Genomic DNA, 23,065 nt, shown 5'->3' on the forward strand with positions numbered 1-23,065 from the left:
TCAGCAGGGTGGCGTGGCGAGAGTGCCCTCACTGTACTCTCTGGAAGAGAAGTGAGAGGGAGGGGAGGAATAGAGGATTTTAAGGCGGAGAGCGCTCAGGATGTTTCCAGAGAACTATGAGCTATCAGGGGCACAAAGGGTGGCAGAAAGACGGGGCTAACCTTTGTGTGTTTCCCGCTTGCTGGACACTGTGCTAGCTCTTTATCTCCTGTATCTCCTTTAGGAGGTACAAAATCCCTAAACCTTCTCCCAGCCGTCTGTCCCATACGGCAGCCACCACCCACAGATGTCTGTTGAACATCTGAAATGCAACTCGTCTGAATTGAGATGTGCTAAAAGTTTAAAATAAATACCAGTTTTGAAAGACTTAGTATAGAGAAAAGACTATAATTTCTTATATCGATTACATGTTGAAATGATAACATTTCAGATATATTACATTAAATAAGATGTATTATTAAAATTTACCCCAAAATTCTTGGACCAGTTCCTGGCACATAGGAAGTTTTCATGTAAAATTTACCATTATTATCTGAAATACCTGATACTATTGACCACTCTTTCCTTTTTGAAACTCTCCTTTGGCATCCACGATATTACACTATTGTTATCTTCCTATTTTGCTGATTGTCCTGCCTTTGTTTTCTTTTTATTCCTCCCCTTCCCTCTAAACATGAGAATACCACAAGATTAAGGTTCACTAATCTGCCCTTTTTTCTCCACACACTATCAGTTACTCTCGTTGTTAAAATCTTAGAAACGGGGGAACATAATTGGCTAGAAAAATCACTGTGTAGCACATAGATCTGATAAACTAGATTTTTATGCCATGATGTGCATGCAAGGAGTAAAGATAAATATTTATGTACTACATCATTTAAGAGATGGGATAAGACTAAAAACATGAGCTGCATAAGCAGTTTAGAAGACGAATTTGGCAGGTGTCTGGGTGGCTCAGTCGTTAAGCATCTGCCTTCGGCTCAGGTCATGATCCCAGGGTCCTGGGATCAAGCCCCGCATCGGGCTCCCTGCTCCGAGGGAAGCCTGCTTCTCCCTCTCCCACTCCCCCTGCTTGTGTTCCCTCTCTCGCTGTCTCTCTCTGTCAAATAAATAAATAAAATCTTAAAAAAAAAAAAAAAGACGAATTTGGCTTAGGTTGGCAGTGACTTTGTAAGGCAGAGGGCTGGAGGGCAGGGGGAAGATAATATATTCTCTTTGATACCCAAGGACTTGGTCAATAGCCATAGAAAGTATCATTTATTCCATTTTGGCTTTCTCCAAAATATACATCCTCAGCCTCCTGATCTCTGCTGTGAAACCCACAGCTGCCATTCCTACGTGGTTAATCTGCCTTGTCTCCTTATACAATATATCTAAGTGTTGCCCATAAGCAACTCTCCCCGTCTTCTTGTCTTTTTTCTACTAACAATGCTGTCATTCTCTCCGCTGACCAGGTTCAAAGTCAAAGCCTTGAAATCATATCTGACCTCTCCCTCTTCCTTTATCCCTATAGCTAATCATTTACAATTTGTAGTGATTCTTCCTTGCATCACTTGCATTCTTCCGTTCCCTCACTGTTACCATTGCCTGCCACCACTTAGAACATTCCAACACTTAGAACCGCCTGGGTGGCTCAGTCAGTTAAGTGTCTGGCTCTTGATCTCAGCTCAGGTCTTGATCTCAGGGTCATGAGTTCAAACCCTGCATTGGGCTCCATGCTGGGCATGGAACCTACTTAATTAAAAAAAAAAAAAAATCCCTCTAATCTTTGCTAGTAGTTTCCTGGTAGGCAACGCTGCCCTTGGTCTTCCTCTCTATTCCATCCACCTTTAACAGTACAAATTAATCTTTCCTAAAATGTTATTTTCATAGCTCACACTACACTGTTTCATGATGAAAATCTTTCAGTAGCTGCCTGTTACTCATGATAATGAAATCCAAATCCCTCTGCCTGGCTTTTAAGGCCCCTCAAAATCTAGCTTCAACCTAACTCCCTATTACCAAATATAACAGATATCCCAAATGAAGTATGTACTTTTCTTATGATTCTCCTAAACACACCTCAGTGCCATGCCTCCCTTTGCTCTTTCCTGCTTTTCCCCTATGGCAAACTTACAAGTTTCAGCCTTTCCTGAGTTCTCAAACAGTAGGAGACCTCTTACCTAGTTTACAGGTTTATAAAAAAGTCAGTTAATATGGAGAACTATAAACAAATTATTTACTTAAAGAACTCTTTAGCAAACTTAATATATGTGCTGCCAAAGCGAGCACCCCTTTAGCAAACTTAAAACATATAAACTGACAGGGATGCCTGGCTGGTTCAGTTGGGCGAGCATGCGACTCTTGATCTCAGGGTCATGAGTTTGAGCCTCGTGTGGAGTAGAGTTTACTTAAAATTTAAAAAAGAAAATTTTTTGAAAACCTATAAACTTCCATTTCATTTTTTTTTTTTTTAAGATTTTATTTATTTACTTGAGAGAAAGAGCAAGAGAGCACAAGCCGGGGTGGGGGTAGGGGGGGCAGGGAGAAGGGAGGGACATAGGGAGAGGGAGAAGCAGACTCTCCACTGAGCAGGGAGCCCAACGCGGGACTCAATCCCAGGACCCTGAGATCATGACCTGAGTCAAAGGCAGACACTTACCTAACTAAACTACCCAGGTTTCCCATCATTTGTCTTTCTTTGTATGTAGGGCCAAAGCCTTTGATATGAGGTTGGAACTCCTGATAGATAGTCTTTCTTACATCAGGCCACAACCATATTACATGCTAGTTTCAGTTTCTTTAAAGTCGAGCATGAACTTAAAGATTCTTGCAAAGCAACTTGAGTGCAAAAATCAATCTAGTTTTATAGTTTGTATGATCCTCCCAGCCACCACCAAACTTTTGTGTTTGCCTCACCTACACATGCTTTAAGAGAAGCTTTTAATGATTACTCTCTCTGCAGTCTTACAAAAGCTTTCCACTTATTTTTCATGGAAACAACTCTCTTTCTCATAGTTCATTGTTTTATTTAATGTGTATAATTTCAATAACCGATACAACTGGTATAAAAAAAGTTTAGGAACACTATTGACTTTTCGTAAGCATGCAACACAGCTGCATGGAATAGAAGTACATCAGTTTTTAAAAAAAATTTTATTACTGAAATAGAGTTGACATACAATGTTATATTAGTTTCAGGTGTACAATATAGTGATTCAACAATTCTATACATTACTCAGTGCTCACCTCGACTAGTGTAGTTACCATCTGTCACCATACAATGTTATTAACAATATTATTGACTAATTCCCTATGCTAGTACATCAGTATTTTTTAAAGTACCTTCTTATCCTTGAACTGTCACCATACTGTAGGTTCTAGAAAGGATGGAAAATACTGCTTAATCCTGTGAACTGGTTAAATGGAAGCTGGTTGAGTGGCAATCAGTGGCAGTTGAGAATTTTATTGTAGCATGTTATGTTGAAACGCAATTGTGTGTGCGTTTCTCTACAAGTCCTTGAGGGCAGGGACTTTCTTAGTGGAAATCTGATTCATGTATGATGGATAATTGAATAGATGGGTAGATAACAATCTGTTTCTATACCTTCATATGCTCTCCTCTTAAAAAGACTTTCCTTTAAAATTTCTGATTATTGGAATTATGTCTAATCTTCAAAGCCTAGCACTGATCCCTTAACCTCTACAAACTCATTCTTAATCATTTCATTTAAAAAAGGAGGGGCGCCTAGGTGGCTTAGTTGGTTAAGGCTCCAACTCTTGACTTCAGCTCAGGTCATGATCTCAGGGTTGTGAGATCAAGCCCCACTTGAGCCCTGTCAAGCCCCACATCAGGCTTCATGCTGGGCGGGGAGTCTGCTTGAGATTCTCTTTCTCCCTCTCCCTCTGCCCCTTCCCCACCTAAAAAAAAAAGGGAAAAAAGGAGATCTTATTTGACATATCTTGTGATGGTTTTTATTTTTAATTACTGGGTATAGTTTCTGTCTTCCCCTCTTCTTCTTTTTTTTTTTTACATTTTCTGATTCTATTTTTTTTGTTATCTATTTATTTTTTAAATCATTTTTTTCATCATAATAATTTAGTGTACTCTTTAATCCCCATTCCCTATTTCCCCCATCCCCCCACTTACCTTCTCTCTGGTAACTATCGGTTTGTTCTCTATAGTTAAGAGTCTGTTTCTTTTCTCTCTTTTCCTCTGCTGTTTATTTTGTTTCTTAAATTCCACATATGAGTGAAATTATATGGTGTTTGTCTTCCTCTGACGCACTTATTTCACTTAGCATAATACTCTCTAGCTACATCCATGTTGTTGCAAATGGCAAGATTTCATTCCTCTTTGTGGCTGAATAATACTCCATGTGCATTATACCACATGTATATATGCATATATATATGTATATATATATTATATATATATATATATCTTTATCCATTCATCTATCAATGGACACTTGGGCTGCTTTCATAATTTGGCTATTATAAATAATGCTGCAATAAACATGGGGGTGCATGACTCATTTTGATTAGTGTTTTTGTTTCTTGTGTGTAAATACTTAGTAGTGTGATTACTGGATCGTAGGGAAGTTCTATGTTTAACTTTTTGAGGAACCTCCATACTGTTTTCCACACTGGCTGCACCAGTTTGCATTCCATCCAAACAGCACAAGAGTTCCTGTTTCTCCACATCCTCACCAACACTTGTTGTTTCATGTGTGTTTTATTTTAGCCATTCTGGCAGGTGTGAGGTGATTTCTCATTGAGGTTTTGATTTGCATTTCCCTGAGAATCAGTGATGTTGAACATCTTTTCATGTGTCTTTTGGTCATCTGTATGTCTGTTTGGAGAAATGTCTGTCCATGTCTTCTGCCCATTTTTTAATTGATGATTTGCTTTTTAGGTATTGAGTTTTATAAGTTCTTTATATATTTTGGATACTAACCCTTTATTGGATATATCATTTGCAAATATCCTCTCATTTAGTAGGTTGCTGTTTTTTTCTGTTGATTCTTTCCTTTAATGTGCAGAAACATTTTGTTCTCATGTAGTCCTGACAGTTTATTTTTTCTTTTATTTCCCTTGCCTCAGGAGGCATATCTAGAAAAATGCTGCTACAGCCGATGTCAGAAAGATTACTGCCTCTGCTCTCTTCACGATCTTTCCCTCTGTTATTTGAGGGCCAAGACCATGCTATCGCTGCATAATGCCAGGCACATAGCTTGTATCTAATGGATATTTAGTGATGTTTATTGGAAATCTGAGAAGGTTCTATTTACTGGGATGTGGAATTTATAGTAACATGAGCCACATTTTAGTATTTATTTATTTATTTATTTTAAAGATTTTATTTATTAGACAGAGAGAGACACAGCGAGAGAGGGAACACAAGCAGGGGGAGTGGGAGAGGGAGAAGCAGGCTTCCCGCGGAGCAGGGAGCCCGATGCGGGGCTTGATCCCAGGACCCAGGATCATGACCTGAGCCAAAGGCAGGCGCTAATGACTGAGCCACCCAGGTGCCCCTAGGATTTATTTATTTTTTAAATCTCTTTGGATAACAGGTTTCAATAAGAAATATTGAAGCAAATTCTAAGCAATTCAGCATTTATAGAAAACATACATTTTTAGATAAATTGGCTACTAATATTAAACTAGTAATAATGTCAAACAGAGAGTGACAAGGAGGAGCAGACCTGAGTTCAAATCATGACTTCGCTAATTTCTACTTCTGTCCTTGGATAGATTGTATAATCTCTCTTAGCTCTAAGGTTTCTACTACTAAAAAATATTTTATTCGCTTTTCAGAACTGCTTTCACAGGAAGTAACATGAATTTTACTGTAGTACTATATTTCTGATAAAACACTTCAAGAAGGATATCTAGTCACAGTGCAAACCAAGATTTCAATGCATTAGCACGATGAGATGTATCTGGAAAGCAGCGTAGATTATTAAACCAAAAACACTATTATACCAAATCTTTATTTATATATCCAAATCTATATGTATCTATCATATCTATGTATATATCATATCTAAATAAGAACCTTCACTGATATAATGTCACACAGGATTTTCTTTTTGGAATTTGCACAATTACTTGTGGAGTATTCTTGAAAATGTGTAAAACTACAGCTCCTTCACCCACAGTGTTGTCAGTCTTGACTCTGGCTGCTTTTACAGGAACAAATATCATTCTGTGTCACTTTTCATAAACCTGTTTGCATGTAAATTTAAAATATATACATGGCCTTACCCAATGAAATTGCACCTGAAGGTTGTCTACTTTTCAGCAAATCTAGCCTGACTTATCTTTGCCCAGACCCACAAACATAAACCAGTAAACCATCTGTATTGAAGCTGAAGTACTGTCAGTTTTATAAAAATACTCAGACTTTGTTTTTTCTTTACAGCTGCCCCTCAGAAAAGAAGCTGTGATTCTTGCTAACAGCCTCAGTATGTGTGAGTGTCCCAGAATTGAATTGTTACAGCAAAAGTACAAAGACGAGAAGAACTCTCTTGAGAATGAGCTCTTCAGGCATGGTATTATAAATACACTGAATTTCTGAACTTTTTAGTTCAAAGTCTTCATTAATTATTTTCATAACATTTTTAATACTTGGTTTTATCAATCAGGAAGATTTTCTAAAAACTGTTTTACTTAGTATTTATCACTGTAGTGATATATGACTTCCTGATCTATTACTTCAGTCAAGTTGTGAACAAATATTTACTGATTATTGTGTCAACATTAATAGGATGGGACTCGTTTGTTACTCATATTTAAGCTAATTTATATGGAACAAGCACTTTTCACAGTCTGCCTTGTTTACTGGAGAGACAAGATGAGCCTAGGGTCCTCCTACTACATTGCCACCTTAGCTCCTCTCTCTCAGTCTCCTTTTTTCATTAACTTGTGTCCTAAAAACAAACTCAATATATATGCATGCCACACACACACACACACACAAGCACACACCACACCCCAAATTCACAGGAAAGAGAAAAGAGAACCTGGCCCAATTATGCAATAATCATCATACCAAGCACTCGGGAAGGCAGGCCTTATTTGTCCTTAATCATTGTAATAGAAGATAAGAAAACCTGGGGGGCTTGGGGGGCTCAGTTGGTTAAGCGTCTGCCTTCGGCTTGAGTCATGATCTTGGGGTCCTGGGATTGAGTCCCGCATTGGGCTCCTTGCTCAGCGGGGAGCCTGCTTCTCCCTCTGCTTCTCCCCCTCCCCCTCCCCTGCTCGCGCTCTCTCTCTCTCTGTCAAATAAATAAAATCTAAAAAAAAAAAAAAAGAAGATAAGAAAACCTGGTTGTAAATCTAAAACTGGCTGAAGACAAACTGTGAAGTGTATAGATTGCTTTATAAATTGCCTCATAGAAGATAAACTTTTGGTATTTTCATTTATTCACAGCAAGCAGTACTTTATTTGCATCTTGAATATATATAGATAAATAAAAGCATATGCACCAATTTGTAGGATACTTGTGGTTCCCTGGTAACCACAATTGGGGAAAAAACCAGCTCATCAGGTCCTCTTACCTCACCCTCCCACTGTTCATTCTTCACTTCCACTAGTATTATGGAATGTTTACTGCGTGTTAGGCACCCGGTAGGGGATAGGGATACAGTATGTGCAAACTAGACACAGTGCTCCTTTATAGTACTGACAAACATTAATAATCACACAAATAAATGTAAAATTACAAATTCTGTAAGAGCTACAAGATGAAATATTAGTGCATATGACCAAAGAATATATAATAAGGAGAACTGACTGGGTCAGAGAGTAAGGGACACCTTTGGTCTCCACTGTTCAACCTAGTGAAGACTGGGCAGTCAGAAATTTCATTAACTTAAGTCTATAACAATAATCTTCTAGGTTCCAGACAATAGCTCTGCTAAGGTTATTCATGTTGAACTACATGTGTTTTGCAGTCTTTCATTCAGTTAATAAAAATCAGAAAATTAAAATTACTGAATCTAGAAAGAACTCCTTATTTGAAAAAACCATATGCTTCTTTGCTCATTCTCCTCTATTCCCATCTTAAGAAACACCTCATGGTGTTTTTCTAGATCCTTCTGAAATATGTTTCCCAAAACAATTAGGTTCTCTCAATTTGCATTTTATAACTCGTACATAGTAAAAAAAAAGAGTCTTCTAAATGTTTTATGCCTAATGATTACAAGTTACTTTATAGGATTCAGTGACCCCTAGAGATCCTTACGATTGAGTGAATCCAAAGATCCCTTAGGAATCTAAAGGGAAAAGAAATGTTTATCCATTCAGTAAACATGTATTCAGTGCCTCTTATGATCTAAGCTATATGCTAGGTGCTGATGATACAGAAATGAATTTTTACCCAGTTAATAACAACAACAAAAATTTTCTTACTTTAAATTACTTAATAAAAAAACTTATTATTTTCTTTCCTTCTTCCTTTTCTGTAAAGTTTTGCTTGCTATAATCACATTTGGTCAACAAATACTTAGTGAGCTTCTGTTTTGCTGTACAATGGCAAACAAGGTACCCAGGATTTCTCCCCTTACAGAACATATAGTCAGGTCTGGGACTAATAAAGAAAATGATATGGGAAAGTTACCAAAATGAATTAGTGTTAAAATTATTTTTTATTCACATTTAGGCATCCTCCTCATTACAAAGGTCTTCCTTGGCCAGAGTGTTCAGGCTCATGAACAGGACTCCATCAATCAAGCTAACTATCCAATGGTTAATTCAGTGTTCGTTCCTCAAAAATACATACTAAGTATGTCTGCCATAAGAGAAATGTGCTTTAATTTTCCTGAATACAAAATGTTTGTATTTAATACAGATACGTGGAGTTTAACCTCTATCTAACAAAGTTTGTAAACTTTTCTAAAAAATCCTTTGCTAGCTACTAGTGAGCTTCTATTTTTCTGTTCCCTACTTCAATGACATTTATATATGTGTATGTGTAGATTTTTATTTTGTAGACTTTTATTTTATATTTACACACCCATACATACTGTTATCTGTATTTCATATATATTATGTGTATATACTATATATTATGTTTCATATATGTATATTATATACATATATTATATAATACATATATATTTTATGTATCTCATATATAATATATATTTCATTTTTAGTCTGTGTATTTCATGTATATTATATGTATTTCAAAAGATGAAAAACCCACTCGCTTTTAATAACAAAGGTTTTTGAGTAATACATGTCAAAAATATATGGCCACACACTGAATAGAAAAAATGGAGAAGTATGAAAAGGAAAAGGACATGAATAAAATTAAATCCTACTAGTCTAAGTAGTGAAAGGGTGACTAGTAAGTATTTCTAGAATTAAGAAACTGTCTAGGAGGGGTGGAAAAATATAAGAAATAAAACACTCTTAATAACATGGTAGTTGGAACTTACTGAGTTTATTGTTATTAATCTGTGTAAATAATGAAAAAAGTATATTTCATTTTGAAGAGTATTTTGTTTTGTTTTGTTTTTGATTTTACTCTAGATTCTGTCATGGGACAAAGAAACTGTGATTGCAGCATTCGGCAGTGCAAGTGGTTTGTCTTTGATCATGACCTTGTTTTGCCAGAATACATTGTTGAATTTGAGTATATTACAGTGGTATGGATGTATTTTTAAAAATGGAATTCCTTAAATAAGAACAGAACAGTAATTTGAAGTCTAATAATGTAATGTCAAGTTTATATTAAACCTACATATTTATACATAAACATATATATATAATGGTTATTCAGTGAAGGGTTTAATTTTTAAAACAAATCATTATGACACCTAAATGTTTTTATATGCACAAATATATTATCTGAGTAATATATGGCTGTAGTCTCACTGAAAAATATTCAAACTACACTGAAGAATATATAATAAACATGAAAATTTTATTACACTTCAACCCCGGCACCACTCCCTTTCATGCAGAAATTCACTGTTAATGGCTTTGTGGGTTTGCTTTCAATCTTTTTTTCTATGTATTTACATATATAACAACATATACCATTTTACATAGTAGAATCAAAACCTAAGTATTTTGTGATTTTTTTTTTGCCTCTAACAATATGTTTTGGACATATTTCTACTTCAGTACATATAGGTTTATACTTCATTCTTTTGGTGGCTGCATACTATCCAGTAATACTCTGATTTATTTGACTATTCCTTTGTGGATGAAACATATAGGTTGTTTCGAGTTTTCTTACTATTTAAAACAGTGCTTCACTGAATATCATTATAGTTGCATCTTTTTTTTTTTTAAAGATTTTATTTATTTATTTGAGAGAGAGAGAGAATGAGAGAAAGCACATGAGAGGGGGGAAGGTCAGAGGGAGAAGCAGACTCCCTGCCAAGCAGGGAGCCCGATGCGGGACTCGATCCAGGGACTCCAGGATCATGACCTGAGCCGAAGGCAGTCGCTTAACCAACTGAGCCACCCAGGCGCCCTATAGTTGCATCTTTATACAAATATGGAAGTTTCTCTGCAGAATAGATTTGTAAAAGATTTGGATAGTCAAAGGATATACACATATTAAATTTTGGTAGATTTTGCCAGTATTCTCCACAAAGGCTTGGCCATTCTACAAATTTCCAACAGTATGTGACAGTGCTTGTTTCCTTGCATCTTTACCAAAACATTATCAATCTTTTACATTTCCATTCTGATGGGCAAGAAAAAGAAACTTTATTCTTTCATATACTTATGGATTATTTAGTCTTATAAACTACCTGTTATATCCTTTGACTATTTTCTATTGGACTCTATCTTCTTCATATTGATTGGAAAACCCTTATATGCATTCTTGGATATTAATCCTTTGTCTTATATGTTGCAAACATTTTCTGTCACTTATCTTTTAAATTTATTTCTAGCAAAAACCTTACTTGTCATTTTAATTTGTAATTTACTTGTTCATTTTTAAGAGGTCAGATCTCTCCATCTTTTCTGTTACAGAGTCTGAGTTTTATGTCTCATTTCAGAAGGCTTATATAAATAGTCTTCTTTATTTTCTTCCAATACTTATATAGATGAGCTCTTTAGCTTTCAACTTTTTTAAAGCCCATCTGGAAATTATTTTATATCATGTGAGAGAAGGGGATCAAATAATTTTTTCCTTAAAAAATGGATAGCTACTTGACCAAGCATCATCTTTTTTGCTCTATTTTGAGATACCCTCTTTATTGTTAAAATTATTTTCATAAATAAGAGGTTTATTTATAGATCTTTCTATTCTATTCCACTGGTCCTCTTATTTAATCTTGGACCCCTATCATATTGTTTTGGTTATTACAACCTTGATAATAGGCTTTGATACGTTATAGGGCAAATTCCCTTCCTCTGCCCCCACTCATCTTTTAAAAAATTTTCTGCATGGAGCACTGGGTGTTCTATGAAAACAATGAATCATGGATCACTACATCAAAAACTAATGATGTATTGTATGGACTAACATAACATAATAAAATTTAAAAAAATTTTCTTGGCTATTCTTGAACACTTTCTCTTCCAAATAAAATTTAAAATCAGCTTGTTAAGTTCTTTTTTTTTTTTTTTTTTTAGCTTGTTAAGTTCTATTTCAAAATCTTTTTAGGATTTTGTTGAGATTGTACTGAATTTAAAAGTTAATTTGGGGCGAACTGACTTTTGCAGTAATGGGCCTCTCAACCAGAAACATGATAAGTTATTCCATTTACTCAAGTCCTCTCTTACAGTTTTCTTTATGTTGGTGTTAAGTATAGTTCTGGGCATTTATATTTTATATTGTTATTATGAATGAGACTGTTTCAGTCAAGTTTGCTTTCAGCGAAAAGACACAGAAGCCTAGACAAATAGTAAACAGAATGACTCAAATAACAAGAAGTCGAGGGGCGCCTGGGTGGCTCAGTCATTGAGCGTCTGCCTTCAGCTCGGGTCATGATCCCAGGGTCCTGGGCTTAAGCCCCGCATCGGGCTCCCTACTCCGTGGGAAGGCTGCTTCTCCCTCTCCCACTCCCCCTGCTTGTGTTCCCTCTCTCGCTGTGTGTCTCTGTCAAATGAATGGATAAAATCTTTAAAAAAAAAAAAAGGAAGTCGAGAGGTGGGCAGTCCTGGCTGTTGTGACTCTTCAGTGACTGATGTCAGCAAAGACCTTACTCCATTATTCATCTGATTCCCACTTCATTAGCTCTTCCCATCTAAAGATTCAGTTCTTTCTTCACTTCTGGGAAATTTTCTTCTCTTAATTCCTTCATTATTTTTTCTCTTCCATTCTCTGTTCAGCCCTCTGGAACCTGATTCATTAAATGTTGGACATTCTGAATTGATCCTCCATGTCTTTTAATTTTTTCTCTCATATTTTATACCTCCATTTTTAAATTCTATGTTCTAAAAGATTTCCTCAATAATAGCCTCACCTTGCTAATTTGATCTGTTGCCATATCCATTTGGTTTCTCAGAGCATTTATTGAATATTTTTATTTCACTAATTGTTTTTATTTTGACTCTAAAGTATTTACCCTATTCTTTTCTATAGCAGCCTACCCCATGTCTTAAATAATTCTCTTATGGATTATTTTGTTTTTTTCTAGAGCCATTTCTGTTTATGTTGTTCATGCTCATTTCATCCACAGTTCTTACCATAATTACTTAATTACCTGTTAATTACCTACAGCATCCCACTGCTGTTTTACTTGTTCACTCTGAACACCAAGTGTTTCTGGATCTGCTCTTCAAAGTGGTTATCTCCCATACATGTTTTGGCTACAGGTTATATTTCTGCTCCTATTTGTCTTCAATTTAGTCCCTTCTTATTTATGTTTCACAATTCCTAGTCTTTTGTTGGTGCCCTCTCCACTGTTGAAAAACTATTAAAAATTATCTTTTGCTAGTTTTAAGGAATTTTCAGTGGGAGGGGATGAACATGTTTATTCTTAGCCCACAATTTTAATCTACTCTCATTGATTTCCTAATGTGATTCTAGTCATCATAGGTATTACTATATAACTGAAAAAAGAGATAATCCATCTTTGCTACATAGCCTGTTTCTTGTTCAAAATGATAAATACAATAACCAAATTTTCAATATTTTTAATAAATTTTTTAGGTCAAGGCTCACTCTTTATTTTCTTCATTCAACAATGTTATTCTAGAAGAAAGCAAAAAAAACTCAGAAGGATCAATATTGTCCCAGGATTTGAAATTTGATGATGAAGTTATAAAAATGGATCCCAGGATCAAGCCCAGACCAAAACTTATTAGTTTGGATGATAAAACAATACTTTCTCTTGCCAAGACTAGCATTTACAGTCATATTGTGGTGAGTATTATAAGGAATAAAATTTGGAATTTGGACCTTGAATTTGGAATCATAATCTATCATATGAAGTCTAAGGATACTAAAGCACCTATCTGGTGATGCCAGCCATCATGCTGTCAAAGTTAAAAATGCCTCGACCTTTCCTTCTTTGTGGACTAGATCAGTGTTGTCTGGTAGTAATATAATATGAACCATACATGTAATTTAAATTTTCTATTAGCCATGTTAAAAATTTTTTAATTAAAAGGTAAGATTAATTTTAATTAATCCAACATATCTAAAATATTATTATTTCAATATGCAATCAAAATGAAGAGTCATTAATCAGATAGTTTCAACTACGTCTTTGATGTCTGGAGTATATTTGCAGTCTACAGCACTTTCAGACTACCCACATTTCATGTGCTCAATAGCCACATGTCGCTAGTGACTACCATACAGGACAGTATAGGCCTGGAGGGTAGCCTTCTAGTTTACAAGGTATTTTATTCCTGAATAACAAGTAAGCTCTCTTTAAATGATTAAGACAGACAGGTTTCAAATTAGTTTCCAGGATTCATCAACATAGAATATAGGAGCTTTATCTTTATAAAATTAACCAACAGAATTTGAGTTATACTACTACTGAAGCAACTTACTTTATTTACACTGAGGCAGTTCTATGAGATATTAAGCCTACCTCTATACCTTGACTTTCAGATCTGTCCATTTCAAATCTGCTACCATTCTATCTGAACTATCATAATCCCTGACCTAGACTACTGCCATGGCCTTCTAACAGGGCTCCCTGCACTCTACCATTGCAACATTGCACAACTCCAGGAGGTGCAATTCACATTATATACTATTAATGTGTTCTTTCAGTGCCAGTCATTATATAACTGAATATAACTCACTATGGGGGTTAGGGGGTTCCTCCTAGAACTGCAACAGAGGCCCTGTCCTGCTTTCACTTTGAGCCCCCAACTCATTCTCCATGTTAAAGCTAGAGCAATCTTTTCAAAATGCAAATCTGATCATGAAATCTCCGTCACCCCTCACCACTCCTACTTGAAATCCTCAAATGATTTTCCATTGTTTTAAAAATAAAACCAAAGTCCTTAATATGGCCTATAAGATTTTGCATGGCGTGCTCCCTGGCCTACCTTTCCAGACTCTTTTGATATCACCCTCTCTTCAGCTCTCTGTGCTCAGCCTCCTTTCTATGTCTTAAACACATTCTGCCTGCAGCCAACACAGAGCCTCTGCACTTGCTAGTCCTCTGCATGGAATGTTCTCCCCTGACCCCGTTCTCCTGGTTAATTTCCACCTTTTAGATCTATACTGAAGCATTCAAGTTTTCTCTTACCTCTGAGTCCATGACAGATTCCTTTGTTATATGCTCTGTATCCTTCCTAGACTGTAAATTCCACAGGGGCAGAGGCTGTGGCTGTCCTTCGATATGTGTATCCCCAGTATCAGGGCAGCAATATAAGATGTAGTATGCATTGCAGAAGAGGGCCATATACAAGGGGTACCCTTTAAATCATAGAACCATATATTTACTACAATTTTCTGACAATTCTTGTCAGAAATTTCTTGTCCTAACAAAGTCGGCATATTGTGACAGTATTCTAATAGCTCAAAATAAAGGTATCTCGAGGAAAGGATGGATGCCGCTTTCTTATTTACTCATAAACACTGTGTAGACTAGCATCAGCTCTACCATTTTCTAGCATAACACCTGGCACACATGAGGTACTCATTATAAAAACAATACCTTTACAAACAGCAAATGGTTCTTACAGAGAGTGGGTTTGCTTGAGCCTGCAGAAGTGGCAAGCAAATTGATATTTGATTGATACACTGGTAAGAATACTTGAGAAGACAACTTATTCTCACAGGACACTATCTTTCTATGTGTATACTGAAAGCTGAAATACAGATAAATACTCAGAAATGATTTTTATCTTGAAAGTCAATTACATTGCTCCAATGTGACATTTCTAGATTGCTTGTTTATGATGACAGTCTTTTTCAAGTGACTGTGGGAAACAAAAAGAAAGCAAAAATATTTTTAAAAATAATAAATGTGGTCAATAGTTTTGAGTCTGCTTCTGAAAATATTTAGAAAACATCTCTTTTAAAGTTGTTTATGGAATTGCTTTTGTCCAACTACATCATCACCATCCACCAAATCTTCAAGTCTAATTAAGTTTTGACCTTAGCCAGTTATTAGAGAGGAAGGGAAGTTTCATAACGTGATGACAGTATCACCATCTGTATCATAAATATGCAGTCTAGTGATTACAGGAGCAATCTCTGAGCTGACAGTATGGAGAAATTATTGTTTCTGCACTATAATGTCAAGATTTCATATTTGAGTAATACATTTTTGATAATAAAAGCTTAGGATGAAAGGCTTAATAAATGCATGAGTTCTGATTGGATTGAGCTTCTATGACATATATTTCTATAGATTTAAAGGGATTAAATAAAAGTTTAAAAAAAGCAATAGTGAAAAAAAAAAAAGTAGGTCCTTTTTATTATCTTTGGTTTGTAAGATAAAAAACAGTGAGGAGGATAAGACTTCAGAATACCCTGGCTTGCTTGTGACCTTCACCTGACTGCCTTAATTTGATGAACACGCATAGCATAAGAATGAAAGAACTTCTCATCCTAAATTTGCCTATGTGGCTCAAAAGCCAGAAAAACCTTCTAGGGCTTCTAGTAAGAATACTAGATATTACAACAAGAATGTTTAGACATCACACCCTTTATTCTCCTTCCTTTGTGCCATTACCATAGAAGAAATTCAGGATACATACCTCTTACTTTCTTTTCAGTCTTCCCCACTAGATGGAGTTTTTTGAGGACATCCATAAAAATTAATAAAATATATCGAAATAAAGGTGGGAGGTGGGTGGGGGGAGGGGTGAAATAGGTGCAGAGGATTAAGAGTACACTTATTGTGATGAGCACTGAGCAATGTATAGAATTGTTGAATCATTATATTATACACCTGAAACTAATACAACACTTTATGTTAATTTTACTTGAATAAAAAAAATAGAGTTGTTGTTAGTTGCATGTCTGGCTTTTGCAATGATTTATTCATCTAGCATTTACTGAGCATTTGCTGTGCTTTAGGCAATGAGGTAAGTATTAGGAGTTCAAAATGAATTAGTTATTTTCCCTCTCTCAAGGATATCATTTTAGTGGAGGAGACATATGTAAACAAACATAGGAAGCTTGGAGTTGCTGAGAGAACGTCACAGAAAGAGATAAGTTTTGCACAGATTTTTGAAGGATATGAGAAATTTAGTTGTTTACATTTTCCAGGCAGAGGAAATACTCTTTCTAGAAGCACATGGGTTTTAGTTTTGTTTGTTTTTAAGATTTTATTCATTTATTTGACAGAGAGAGACACAGCGAGAGAGGGAACACAAGCAAGGGGAGTGGGAGAGGGAGAAGCAGGCTTCCCGCTGAGCAGGGAGCCCAATGCGGGGCTCGATCCCAGGACTCTGGGATCATGACCTGAGTTGAAGGCAGATGCTTAACGACTGAGCCACCCAGATGCCCCTAGAAGCACATGGTTTTGAAAGATCCTAGTGTTATCCGGGAACGCAGGGTGACTATGAACATAGGGTGTGTACCGGTGGAAGGTAAAGGTGTAGGTTGGAATACAAGAAAGAGGTGAAAGATTTATGCGATCTGAAGAGAAAAGATAGTAGGCAGGCAAAAATGAAGGGGGGGAAATTGGAGGGGAGACAAACCATGAGAGACTATGGACTCTGAGAAACAAACTGAAGGTTCTAGAGGGGAGGGAGGTGGGGGGATGGGTTAGCCTGGTGATGGGTATTAAATAGGGCATGTATTGAATGGAGCACTGGGTGTTATATGCAAACAATGAATCATGGAACACTACATCAAAAACTAATGATGTAGGGTGCCTGGGTGGCTCAGTCGATTAAGCGTCTGCCTTTGGCTCAGGTCATGATCCCAGGGTCCTGGGATCAAGTCCCACATCGGGCTCCCTGCTCAGCGGGGAGTCTGCTTCTCCCTCTAATCCTCCCCCCTGCTCCTGCTCTCTCTCTCCCAAATAAATAAAATCTTGAAAAAAAAAAAACTAATGATATAATGTATGGTGATTAACATAATAAAATTTAAAAAAACTTAAAAAAAAAAGGAATACAAGAAAGATACATTAGGTTGTGGTTGGAAGAGTAGGAGATTATGCCACAATAGGACGGATTTTTGAAGACAAATTTTAAATTTTAGATTTTCTTTAAGGAACAGTTTCTGTGTTTTTAAAGACCCTAACTTTAGCAACTTGTGGTTAGACTTAACTGAAGTCAGACTGATGGTATAGATATCCAGTGGAAACTACTGCAGTAGTCCAAAGGACAAATAATAGTCTGAACTAAGGCACTTGTAGTGGTGATGGTATGGTTTGAGAAACATTTCTAGAATCAAATGTATATGGAAAAGAGGAAAAGGGGATGGTCAACAATATCTGTTCGACAGACAGTAAAACTCTTAATCAGGACCAAAACATAGACTGCCAGGCCCACATATAGGAAAAATGATGAATTCAGTTTGGACATGTTAAGTGTAAGGTATCTGTAGAATCTATCATGGATGATACCGGTATGTGACCTGTAGAATAAACTACTCTGCATAATTTCATCCTTCTTAACAATTTTAACCAAGTTTTGACAACAACTCGACATTTAGAGGTTTCCCCTGCCAGGAATTTGTTATGTTCACAGTATAATAGGGTATAAGATGGTGGTGGTGAATAAAGAAAGTTGGGAGGTAGACACTTGATTTTATCATAATACCCATTTGTTGTGAATATTGCGGTCAATTATATTAATACATTTTCTTGTGTCACTACTTATGATGTAGACTATGCATGAATGTAATCGTCACTTGGTATCATTCACAATGGTGTAGTATAAAGACAGAAAAATATGTAGTGATCAGGGTATCCCCTAAATATACAACTGTATTAACATTCCTTTTTATTGAACTCAGGATCAAATGGACAGGGAAAGTTTGGGCCAAATTCTGATATGGAAACATTTTCCTACCTCCTTCTTTGAGCATCTGTCCTCCTGCTTTTAACACCCTCATCCTCTGCTCCTTAGTCCAGTGCCCTCATACAGTTTCCAGCAGTCAAGGTGTAGCCCTGCCATCTTCTCTCTTGTGAGATATCCTCGCTAATACCCCAAATCTTTAGGGCCTACATTGTTCACTGGCTAGCTAGAGAAATAGGCATGCCTCAGGGTACCTGGGTGGCTCAGTCGTTAAGCGTCTGCCTTCGGCTCAGGTCATGATCCCAGGGTCCCGGGATCGAGTCCCACATAGGGCTCCCTGCTCAGCGGGAAGCCTGCTGCTCCCTCTTCCACTCCCCCCACTTGTGTTCCCTCTCTCACTGTGTCTCTCTCTGTCAAATAAATAAATAAAATTAAAAAAAATAGGTATGCTTCAATAAATGTCTTAACAATATATTTAACTATTTTCTAAAAAGAGTTTCTAGACCAAGTGGAAAATCAAATTAATCAAGAAAAGGGTCCAATAATGCTATTATAAACTCTACCTTTTAAAATCATACATTAGATTTATTTATTGGCTCTCTCTTAATGTTATTTAAATAACTATGATGTAGAATATAATCTGTCTTATTTTTTATTTACATTTCATTTTATTTCAGAGTCTGAATCTCCATGGAAACAGCTTGAGTAAATTGAGAGATCTCTCCAAGTTAACAGGACTTCGAAAACTTAATATCAGCTTTAATGAATTTACTTGCTTAGATGATGTATACCACCTGGTAAGAACTCTTTTTTAAATTATTTAATAAAAGAAATAATTTAAAAGATAAATTATTTTTGTAATGAAGACCTCAAATATACCATATTCAAGATTATACAGCTCAAATTAGGAACAAAACACTGTGGTATGTTACTTTGTCTAAAACAGGTCTTTGTTACTTTGTCTAAAACAGGGCGCCTGGGTAGCTCAGTCAGTTAAGTGTCTGCCTTCGGCTCAGGTCATGATCTCGGGGTTCTGGGATCGAGTCCCGCGTTGGGCTCTCCCTCTGCCTGCCGCTCCCCCCACCTGCTTGTGCTCTCTCTCTCTCAAATAAATAAATAAAATCTTTAAAAAAATAAAAAAATAAAATAGATCTTGATTCAGGTTCCATTTGCAAACCAAATACACACCTGTGGTCATATCTGATTTCTAACTACTTTAAAGTAAATTTATTAAAACTACTCCAGACTTGTTTTTAAAATGTTCTTTGGAAATTGTCATTTCCATTTTCTTCTGCTCTTGTTTTCTCATTCTTATTTTTCTCCTTGTGAGTCCTTAACTTCTTCTTCATTTTCTGGTTCACCACTTCATATCTAAGGCTGTCAGTTCTCTTCCCATTTGTTCATTATTCATGTTGTTATTTCTCTTTCTTTCTGCCTTGTCCTTTCTACCTGGATGTCACATGTGCAGATCTTGTTTAACTTGTGTTTGCCCTCTCATAGATCACAGGACAAACATAATAATGCACCATGTAGACATAGCTAAGCATCTTATCTGGCTTTTGTTTTCTTTGTTATATATCATAGAACAAAAATAATTTTATATGTGGCTCCAGAACTCCAACCCAGCATCGCCTATTTCCATGGGTCCCAAGTCACTGGCCTAACTTTTCAGAACATAGCATCATTCTCAGCTTTTATTCATTCCCCTACTCCCTTTCAATCATATCAAAGCCCTTGCATTGCTGCTTCTCCCGCTGTGGTGGGAGCTGTTGCTTTCCTTACTGACCTTAAGTTTCAGTACTAAACTTCCATCCTTGTTTCTTTTAATAAGCCAAAGTCCTTTTGTTTTTTTAAAAGATTTACTTATTTATTTGAGAGAGAGAGAGAGAGAGAGTGGTGGGGAGGAGCAGAGGGAGGGGGAGAGAGGAAACTCAAGCCACCCAGGGGCCCCAAGCTGAAGTCCTTTTTAATAGAATCCCTGACAGTCTGGGTTCAATATGTAGTCTGAGGAAAGAAGGTAGTTTAATAGAGGTCCCAAGATTATATGTAAATTGTTGGCATTTTTTATTTAACTTTTTTTCTGATGATTTGCCAGTGGTTCCAGAGGTTATGACAGTCATAATTTTGCTTACGCACAAAATTTAAAGAGTAAATTCTTGGGGTGCCTGGGTGGCTCAATCAGTTAAGCATCCAACTCTTGATTTTAGCTCAGGTCATGATTTCAGATTTCAGGGTAGGGGGATCAAGCCCTGCATCGGGCTCCCTGCTCAGCAGGGGTCTGCTTGAGATTCTCTTACCCTCCCCCCCACCCCTCCTCCCACTCTCGAACTCTCTAAAATAAATAAATCCTTTTTTAAAAAAAAAGTAAACTCCTAAGTCATGCAAGGCACTTAGATAGTGCTTTTAGACAGCTTAGCCAGCTGCCCAGCATGTATTTTGCAGTATAGTTTTATTGTTCTTCTTAGATAGAAAAATTTCTGTCACAGCCTACTTACTGGATTGATATTACTGTGGCCATTTTACAGACAAGAGAACTGGATAAATTTATGCCCAAGTGGTATTTTCAAATTTTAAGATTAGCAAAGGTAGCTAGATATAAACCTCTCAAACATCAAGTATCTGATGTATAAATGTGTCTTGAAAAATGACTATAGGGATGTTAGGGGTGACCAGAGAGAGGAGATACTCTACATTTATATTTTTACCTTTTTATTGTAAAATAAAACACAGATACAGAAAGCTACATTCTACAAGCATGTGGTTCAGTAAATTATTATAAGGTGAACGTGCTTATTACTGACACCTAGGTCAAGAAATAGAACTTTGTAACCTACAACATAGGTTATCCATCAGATACTGCCCTGATGCTTCCTTCTTCCTCTCACATAGACAATGGATACCATGTAGGTCTTGTGGTTGTTGGTGGTTTATCCTTACAATTTCTTTGGGGGCTTATTGGGCTACCTTGTCATGTAAGTTTGTTATAAATGTTGTCCATAGAATTTGAGTTTTATCAATTTATTCTGTTTTCATGTATAAATGTTGTCCATAGAATTTGAGTTTTATCAATTTATTCTGTTTTCAATTGAAAACCTATGCTGTCTCCGCCTCTTTATTCCCCAGTAGTGAGCTTTGTATATGTGTTTAATATGAATTATGTTTATCCTGCCATTACAGAAGGTTATGATCTAGTTTAATCACTCACCTGTCATTCCTCTTGTCTTCTATGTTTTTTAAGTTGCCTTTGAGATATCTAATTTTTACTATCATTTTCCTTAAGCATATCTCTAATATGGAGAGTTTCCATACCCCTCTTGCATGCTAGAAGTTGCTTCTACTAGGTTGCAGAAAGTAAATGTATTATTCTTAAGGTTCATCATCCTGGCCTTGCCTTTTAAATCAAAATACCCAACCTAACACCTAACACTGTTTAACATAGGCCATGCATTAATTTAATGGAATACTTGGGCTTCATTAGTGGTGGGAAAAATATATACACTATATGGTTTTTTTAAAGTCTAAACAAGACATCCATACAAGATAAATTAAAAAGCCCTAAGCTGCATGTTTATCATTCACTCACCTGAACTATCAGGAAAAGAGAGTATCTAAGAGAAAGGAAAGGAAGAGATCTTTTTCTCTGAAAATAGCTCCACCACAATCAGAGTTGGCCAGGGAAAGACAAATATGTATGGCTATTTGCAATTTTAATCTAGATCATGTGCCTAATTTTTTACTGAGACAATACTTCTGTTTGATCTTTTCCAATGAGAAACTGATTGCTAAAGTTTTTCTGATGTCTAGAGAGAGCTAATTCATATTTAGAGAATGAGCCATTATCCATAAGAATTTTTAAAAGAAGTGTTGTGGGTTTTAATCTTTATAAGTTGGCTGTACTATACTGTAATTTAAGAAAGACAAACTGAAGCACAAGAACTATTAAGAAACCCCTGCTACAAAACTGAAAATACTGTCTGTTCATAGAGTCTGTTTTATATCTTAGGAATATAAAATGAAGATCCCATCCCTGTTTTTAAGGAAAGAAGGCAATTATCTTTTTATGATGTATGGTTCCCAAATGCTAGTCTGCATTCAAATGCCAGAATTTGGGACAAGTTTTTACCACTTTATGATGAAAACTGGGAGAAGACAGGCCATGAAGTAAATTTTTATAAAGCCAAATTGATTTCATTTAAAAGACTATTCTAAGATTATGTCCTTAATACTGTCAAATATCCTTTTGTTCAAGAAATTATGATAGCAAATGATTGTATGTTTGTTTGTTTTGCTAAGCTTGCTTATGAGAATAAAAAGTCAATAATGCTATTTGGTTTCCAGGAATTTTTTTTTAAGATTTTAATGATCTGAAGAAAAAAAAAGATTTTAATGATCTGTACATTCAACTCCTGCAACCTGAACCACTATAATAAATGCTTTTCCAAGAATATGAACTAGAGCAGTGACTAATTCTATGCTGAAGTCAAACAACTGTTGGAATTACCTATAAAGAAATCACGTTTAATCTATAGTAATATTACCTTTTTTTAAAAAAAATATGTTGCAAAATATCTTCTTAAAGTTTTCTTTATCTCTTCTTTGTTCTATGTCTGAATTAGTATATACCTTAAAAGAAAATTTTATTTGCAACAAATAGAAGTAACAAATTAAGTCTTAAAGACTTCTTACAAAAAGTTAGATGAAGATCCGAATAGATAAATG

The 23,065-nt window shown here is 36.0% G+C and overlaps 2 protein-coding genes across 10 annotated transcripts in view; one reads left to right on the top strand and one right to left on the bottom strand.

The window, feature by feature from the left end:
• The window catches only part of RTN1 (reticulon 1), a 385,922-nt gene that overhangs the window by 277,185 nt on the left and 85,672 nt on the right, over positions 1 to 23,065 (bottom strand). The window lies entirely within an intron of this gene.
• LRRC9 (leucine rich repeat containing 9) overlaps positions 1 to 23,065 on the top strand; it is a 114,983-nt gene that overhangs the window by 35,930 nt on the left and 55,988 nt on the right. Inside the window, exons 13-17 of the mRNA XM_064571136.1 lie at positions 6,407 to 6,536; positions 8,649 to 8,771; positions 9,524 to 9,639; positions 13,113 to 13,325; positions 19,024 to 19,143. Coding sequence (XP_064427206.1) covers positions 6,407 to 6,536; positions 8,649 to 8,771; positions 9,524 to 9,639; positions 13,113 to 13,325; positions 19,024 to 19,143 — 702 coding nt within the window. The remainder of the gene's footprint in view (positions 1 to 6,406; positions 6,537 to 8,648; positions 8,772 to 9,523; positions 9,640 to 13,112; positions 13,326 to 19,023; positions 19,144 to 23,065) is intronic.

This window comes from Mirounga angustirostris, unplaced genomic scaffold, assembly GCF_029215605.1.
Source record: "Mirounga angustirostris isolate CCGP_5_RB_7025 unplaced genomic scaffold, mMirAng1.0.hap1 SCAF_9, whole genome shotgun sequence".
In the NCBI taxonomy this organism is placed as follows: Eukaryota; Metazoa; Chordata; class Mammalia; order Carnivora; family Phocidae; genus Mirounga; species Mirounga angustirostris.